We start from the raw sequence: 8009 nt of genomic DNA, 5'->3' as shown, positions 1-8009 counted from the left end.
ACCTTTCCCCTGTTGATCACAAACATATTCACTCATTTCTTTCCCACGAATAACCATTTATTCTTCACACATTTACTGAAAATTACAGTTTATTGAAAGGACACAGAAAGGTCAGATAACACAGATACATGTAGCTAGGAGATACTACTCAGTGCATGGCACATTCTCAGGGAGACGACCCATTGTGAGTCTTTGGCTCTTTGCCTCTGGAGTGTTGAAGGCAGAAACAGTGCTGATATATTAAATGTTGAACAGTTGGCCAGCCAACTTGAGCCTGTATATTTCAAAATGTGGAGGAGTAAATTAACTTTGCTACAATGAGTGACAAACAATATTCTAAGTTGGGTAGTAGTAGTAGTTATAGTAGTAGAAGTAGTAGTATAAGTACTGTTTTTATTTGTCAATTGATATACTTATCACAGGATACAGTGTCAGACCTTACCAGTGCAAAGGGATTTTTCTAGAAAGATCACACATTAAGAAAGCAGTGTCCTCACTTAGAATAAAACTCAGATAAGTAAACAACAAATGAACAATCATGAAACAAGTTACCAGTGCCATTGCTACCTTTTTAAAAAGAATTTCTAGAATGCATGCCATTTTTCTATGGAGGTTTTTGATGTCAGCTTGAAATCCGTTGACAATTCCAGTGTCTCAGCTTTTGCAAACAATGCTGACGTGTGTGTGTGTGTGTGTTTGTTGGGTGTGTGTGAGCATGTGTTTGTGTGTGGGCGCACATGTGTTTTTTGTGAGAGTGCGCAAGTGTGTGCTCTTAGAAAGATCCTTCTGTCAACGCAGGAGCTCTGCATCTTGGAGGATATGCCGTCCGCTCAGTTGTTCGTATGTGGCTTTGTCTTTTTGCTGCCGCCTCCCTCTGCCTCCTTGCTGTCGTCTGAGAGCTTTGTGTTGAATTTTCCAGTCTGCGCTTGGCTCCTTTGCTGTTAGGTTCAGAAGATAAAGATTCGTAATGAGTAAGACTGACACAACAATATTCCACAGTAGACATGTGGTGGTCTATTATCCGAGCAGGAATACTCCTAAATGTTAGTGGGAAGAAGAACAATCTATTTTTGTCTCAGTATCTTTAAACTAAGCTAACATTGCCTTGTCTTCTTTTGAAAACAAGCACAGAGCTACTGTTGCTGAAGTGGTCTTAAGTTGAATGGTAAATATGGCTTTTGTCATCGACTGTCCTACTGGGTTTCATTCTAGAAAACAAGAAAATGTGTTACACTACAATGAATGCACTTAAGCTACCTCGTGATGTGGAAAACCAAAGGAATTCAGGTGTGTGTGTCTGTGTGTTTTGTGGGTAATGTGTGTTCCAGTTATTTTAAAAGTTTCACAAACCATGGAATCATTTGAAAGACAAAATATTGGGCTCCAATGTATTTCATTACTTAATTAATAATTGTCTTTGGTTCTTTAAATAATTAAAGCCTTTCTTTGGCAATGGCATGACTACAGAGAGGCACCATAAACCAATTTCCAAAGCAGAGCATCTGATTTGTGTTTACCAATGTCACTTTGAAGAAAGCCTTAAGGCATCTTGGCTGCTTGCAAATTATTGAGTTACACATCACTTAGCATGGCAGTGGCTTATAGATCACCTGGCAAAACAAACAAAAAAGGCAACGGACCCCCACATTTATCCCATCAACTCCAGGGGAGTGCGAAAGAGAGCTTTGAATTTGACCATATAATTTGGCAGTTCTGTAATTATATATACAGAGTAGTACATTTTGAATTTGATTCAGTGACTATGCCTCGGTAGTCAATAACGTTTACTTCTATCTGTAGGCAAACAGTCTCTCACTAAATTCAGTCTTGTGGCTTTTTGCCAACCTCAGTTGCCTCTCACTTTGATGTGGGTTTGGGATTTTAATTTGTTTGTGTGAGCATCTTGTTTATCACCAGGAAAAAACACCTTGAGGAAATCAGAAAAAATTCTTCAAGGGAGGACACTTGGGAAAACTTGAAAAGCTATGACAGTATTTTGACTCATGTCACAGTATTGCTTAATAGGCATGGATAGAAAGAAAACTTCAGAAAATAAAATGTTACTATGGAAATTCGATGTGCACCTTTGACATAAAATTAGCTAAAAAGGAACCAAGCCTCTTATTTGCCCTACTTTATTGTGGATGCCAGTACATATTTGGATGCAGGCTACTAGCTAATTAACTAAGTGAGTGTGCCACAGCAGACGGAAGGCTTTTATTACTGAGAATATGTTGGCAATTAAAACTAATTCCTAATTCCAATACAGACATATTATTCTTGGACATTCAGCTCAAAACAAAAACAAACACTGTACTGTATATTTTGGAAAAACAGGATGTATACAACTATTTTTAAGAACCTTAAAACAATCTAGAATCATGCGTTGAAAGGCAATCGTTTTTTGGGGAATAATAATTAATAATTGATGATTTAAACAACAGCATATGCGGCTCAGTTTATTTTTCCTCAACTTTTCCCTCACACTCACTATGATTGTTGCATCATTCCAGTTGGAGAGATTCCCCTCTCAGCACTTTAATGAATTCAGGAATGTCAGAACCAAACAATACTGATGCCACTGTGCTTCAGAGATATGTTCTGTTGTGCACGAATGCCAGGGCTTGCTGAAGAATTATGGAGTCATATTTTTTGAGTTGAGAAAACTCTGAAAAAAATATTTTACTCTAGTAAAGACCAAATATTTGATTACCTGTTATATAGGTTGGTATTGCATACCGTGGCCTTAAAGCGTACAGGGTTCATAATTCAGAGACGGGAACAATTCATTTTCCTCAATGCTGAATTTATACTCAATCTGGCAGACAACTTTTTCGTGGGTATTTGTTATTGTTGTCTGACAGTCGATGTTCAGTCTCTTTGATGAGAGCCTCTTTGTCTGATCAGTCTGCCATGGGAGGCTGAGTGAATACAGAAGGGCTGATTCTACTTTATACTTCTCCTAAAAACCTTGAGTCACAGTTTAAAGGTGCAGCGAGTAACATCGGAATATTAAGTGACATCTAGGGTTGAAAGTTCTAGATTGCAACACTCCCTTGGAAACCCCTCCCTTTCGAATAATTACAGAAGCTACGGTGGCCTTCAAGGACAAAAAGCCAGTTACTAAAGATGGCATCATCCATCATTGCCTCAAGTCTTTCCACAATACTAAGTGACGAGGTAAAAACGTATTTAGTTATTTATTCCCGTTGGCCTGGCGGGGCCGCCAGGCCAACGGGACCCCCCGCCAGGCCAACAGCTGCCCGAAAAAAAAAAAAATTAAATTTTTTATTTTATTTTTTTGTCTCCGCGGCGCGATGCGCGTGTGCATTCGGAGCGCACATGTCACACAGGGAAACTGACGAGAAAGAACGTTTCTTTATAGGTCCATGGCATACACTGGAGATATTTATGACTCAGTAACAGGGAGTTGAACAGGAAAAAGTGCTGAGCAAAACTTAGAAAGTTAAAGTCGCTACGTCGCTGTGGCAACCAATCTGTATCAACAGCTGAGACAGCGCAGCAAGTTATCTTGAAAACAGCTAGCTTTATTTTTTGGTATTTTCAAAGCTACTTTATTTTTAAGTTTTAAATTGAGAACTAGGCTACATGAAATATAATGGTTGGAATACGAAATTTGGCTTATTTTGCACACATGTTGATTGATAGGCTAATCATGATGTGTAGCCTAGGTTAACTGATTTATTTTAAATTAATATTTGATAAATTAAAGAAAATGTTTCATGATCCAGATTATTCCAGAAAGCAATAGTAGACAGGACATACCTGTCTATATTAGGTCTTAGTGTTTATTGTATTTTATTTTCATATCCATGTGTTTTTCTTCAATAGTTTATATGGCTTGTGTCTCCAAATTATTCCAGAAAATTGTTTTTAGGCAGGACATATATGACAGCTGTTTACAGAGCAAAACAATAAAATCAGATTTAGCTTCTCAAAGTGCACCAGATTGATGCATTTAACTTTAAAAGGGTAAAGGTTTTCTTCTGCAGGGGGATGCCCCAAGACCCCACTACAAGGTCCATTGTCCCCCAGCAGTCTCAAAAAATCCTGAGGGAAACACAAAATGTATAAACGTACAGAATGTGACGGCATAACCCAATGCCCTAATTTGTAGCGGGCTGTCAAAAGAGGCTCATCCATAATACGGTTAGTTTTGGTCAATTTCTACTAGAAATTTGGTACGCATGCCGCGCGCATACTCTTTATCAGCTTTTACCAACGGGCCTAAAAAAAATTCTAGGGGAAACACTGAGCCAACTTATTTTTCATAATTTTTTCAGGTGCATTTCCCCAGGTCACCCACAGTAAAAATGCATGGCCATTAAGTTTGTCAGTTCTGTGCTACTGCAGAAACATGGCGGTGCAACATGGCTGCCTCTGTTCGGGTAACCTGCTCCTATGTAGATATTAAAGGTTCATTCTAAGGAAATAAAACAACTTTTATTTTAAAGCGATCATACACTAATTAAAACATACTTCTTTCTACTAAGGCTGCTCTGAACAATGCCAATACATTCTACACACTGCGCCTTTAAACTCTTCTTTTCGCTGTACAAAAACACCAGACTCAGGTTCTCAGTCACAATAATTGAACATGAGGACACATAATGAAGGTAGAGTAGTGACAGAAATGGAAGGCACGTTAATACAGATTGATCCAAAGAGACTGAGAACACAGTCTTTACTAATCAAATTGTTTACAACACCACGGATGGTAAGTGCTATGCACGAGGGATACAAGCAGACAGCAGAAGAGCCAAGTATAGATTTAGTTGTACAAGACAATGTGAAGATTTCTCAGTTAATGAGTTACAAAAAAGAACATTAAAAATTGTCATCTCTTCTTATTCATTAATTTAGCCGTTGTTCTATTTTAGTATTTGGCAGCACAATAGTCTTGCATCTTATGTTGATAGTAAAAACAGCACACATCCCTCAGGGAATTTCTTGCTTCTAACTTCATAAAAACATGAGCAGAACTATTTCCCACAATTAAATCCATAAAAGATTAGCATCGTCTTGTACTGCTGTGAATCAGTGACACGGTCCACTGTTGTATCAACTAAAAGAAAGAAATTGAATATCTTCCTGGCACAAAATAAACCAGCGGAGTCAAATCTGCCCTTTTGTCGAGATCTCTTTTGAAACATTCTTGTATTCTTGTGCAAATTGTCGGAGTTTCTAAAAATGGATCGCTGCCACTTGGAATGCAAGGCAGTTGCTCAGTTACACAGTATTGCACTGCATTGCAATAAGATGCATTGTTTTGCTGTACCATCTGGCACCACCAAACAGGTGTGACTCAATTCAATAATATCATGAGGGAGGCAGTTATGCATACAATTTGGCATCCTATCCCATGCTATAGGTGACATTGGCTCACTGAATATTAGGTTTTTGTAGATTGCATTCTTGGAGGAATGGGGTGTAGGCACTGTGTGTCTTCCATCACGGCACATCAGTTTCTTTGCTTCGTTTGACTTCTTTGTGTCATATTTTGTCGCATACAGAGTTGAATCTTTTTAGTTTATTAGTTATCAGTCACTGCAATGTCACACCAAGGCAGTTGCATCTATTCAGCAATTCTTTACATTATTTAAATGCTTTTCATGCTACATGATCTTCACATTTATATAATGGCATTTTAGAATAATGTAATAATGTATTTATTGTTATTGCATTTATTAAATAAGCTATAAATGTCTCACCTATTTTGAACAATCCCCTAAGGAAAAGGTTTTTATTTAAAAAGACCAAACCCAACAATGGCTTGATCCACTTCCAAGTATTTCCCTATGCAGCCCTCTAAGTCTGATACAGCTTATTCCTCCGAGTGATAGACCTCCACAAATACAGCAATCAGCCACATAAGTTGCCCTGGCTGACTTGTTCCTTTATTAACATCAACACAAAATTTTTTGTTTATTTTGCGTCCTAGATACACCTCCATAGATGGTGCCATATATATAATAGTTCAAATTATTGCACGGTATGAAAATTGTCCCGAACACTTGCACCATTTACTCTAGTCTCGGTAAGATTTGCTAATACAGAGCCATTTAATATATATTGAGACCCATTCTTAAAGCTGTACATCTGTGGCAGGATCAAATGGGCTGTGTGTCACAGACAGGGCAGGAAAGTCGGGAAAATATTTTGACAATGTGACGCATTGGTTTTGTTCCTGTAAGACATATCCCCCTGATTAACGGATAATGACTTCATATTTATATTCCTGCGGTGTTAAAGAAGAAGAATTATTCAGCAACGCCACATTCTGAAGTGTCTGCATCTGTCATTGTTTCCTTGCAGTGAAGCTCACCTGCTGTGTGTCTTGTAGCTTTTTACTTCCTAGTGCTGATTCCTCCGTTTGATTCTGGGAGCAGTCGCCCCCGCCCTATAGGAGGAGAGGGAAAACATCTTGGTACAGTGTCGAGAGTGCACAGCTGGGAAGTTGTGTCAACCTCCCAGCTGTGTTTGTATTGCACCAAATAAGTGTGATATTCATATTCCCTTTTGATTTAAAAAAAAATTAAATTTAAATTAGTTTCTTCTTACACCATAAAATCATCCAATGTATTGGTATTCCCGTTTTCTAGTGATACAACTTTTAGTCAGTTAAAGCTAGAGTAACTAACTTCTGTCGCCCCCATGAGTTATTAAAACAAAACTGTCGGCGCATCTACATGAGGTAAACCTTCGGTGATAGCGTATGGATTTTATTCCTTCTGTTTTTCTTAGCAGTAGAATCAGAACTGAAAACATTTTTTGGCTCTTCTTGGGATTTTTCTGAGCCCCTGTCCCAGTGTCAGGGGGGCGACACCCGTTTGTAAATGCTGCCATACTGATAAACACAAAGAGTGTTGTGGAGCTGATAGACTTACTCAACTTTTGTCTCAACTCAGTTGGCAGTGGCCTGAATGTTACAGACATTCGTTTATATGAAAACGTCAACAACTAAATTCATAATGTACAAAGAAAAAATGCCTAACATTTGCAGGTACGAGATGAGATCTGCTGCTTTTCTCTTTTTCTTCCCTCGGTATTATGGTGAATTGAATAACCTTGGGCTCTGGACTGTTGGTCGGAGAAAACAAGCAATTTGAGGATGTCACCTTGGGCTCTCTGACCATGAGATTGACATTATTCAGCCTTTTCTGACATTTTATACACTCAACAATCAATCATGAAATAATCAATACAGAACAAATACCCATTATTTTGCAACCCTACAGGATGTGTCATTATTTCTCAGACATATGGCTAAAAGCAATGTCAATCATATTCCCTGCTGTTATAATGGTAATAGCTTTGCTCTTATGTAACATTGCTACAGATTGTTGGGGCCAAATCATCACTTCATACAGGATGAACACTGAGCATTGTCACTTCAAACGGCATTGAAGGTGCACTATGTAACTTTGAATGTTGCAGAGAAGTGAACATCTTCTACAATATTGTATCAACATATTCTAGTCTTACGTTTGATGATTTATGATGATTGAATAAATACAAACTAAGATTTACATGTAAAGAATATATGTGTTTTAAACTAACTGCAGGCCCTGCAAATATAAACAAATCCCCTTCCCTTGAAACTGAATAGTGCACCTTTAAAAACTATTCTCTAATCATATTAGGATAATTCATGAGTCACTTGCTTGGAGCACCTGCTGTTCACAACAACATTTGGGTGTATCTCACCGCGGGCAGGACAAATGACTAATAATGAAGGTGAATGCCTGGATGCAACATGCCACACTGGGACAAACCCAAGCCCGATGCATTTTGTATGTAATATATATTTAAAACAGTTAAGTACGAGGTCCGTCTATGAGAAGCAAATCATTCGTTACATTGCAGCACACCTGTCACATTTCATATTCAAACTGAAGCATAAACTGGAAGCTATCCACACTCACACAAACAGTTTTTTTTCCCGTTTCCTCCCAGCCCTGGGGAGCGGAGGACAGGGGGAGATGTGG

The 8009-nt window shown here is 38.3% G+C and overlaps 1 protein-coding gene across 1 annotated transcript in view; it reads right to left on the bottom strand.

Annotated features, from left to right (window-relative positions):
- Window positions 1-618: 618 nt before the first annotated feature.
- Window positions 619-8009, bottom strand: part of luzp2 (leucine zipper protein 2) — a 151296-nt gene continuing 143905 nt past the window's right edge. Inside the window, exons 11-12 of the mRNA XM_080042739.1 lie at window positions 6347-6421; window positions 619-938 (exon numbers count right to left, since the gene is read on the bottom strand). Coding sequence (XP_079898865.1) covers window positions 831-938; window positions 6347-6421 — 183 coding nt within the window. The 3' untranslated portion in view covers window positions 619-830. The remainder of the gene's footprint in view (window positions 939-6346; window positions 6422-8009) is intronic.

This window comes from Ammodytes marinus (assembly GCF_949987685.1).
Source record: "Ammodytes marinus genome assembly, chromosome: 1".
In the NCBI taxonomy this organism is placed as follows: domain Eukaryota; kingdom Metazoa; phylum Chordata; class Actinopteri; order Uranoscopiformes; family Ammodytidae; genus Ammodytes; species Ammodytes marinus.
Note: the sequence above shows the minus strand (reverse complement) of the source record. Positions and strands in the feature narration are given on the sequence as shown.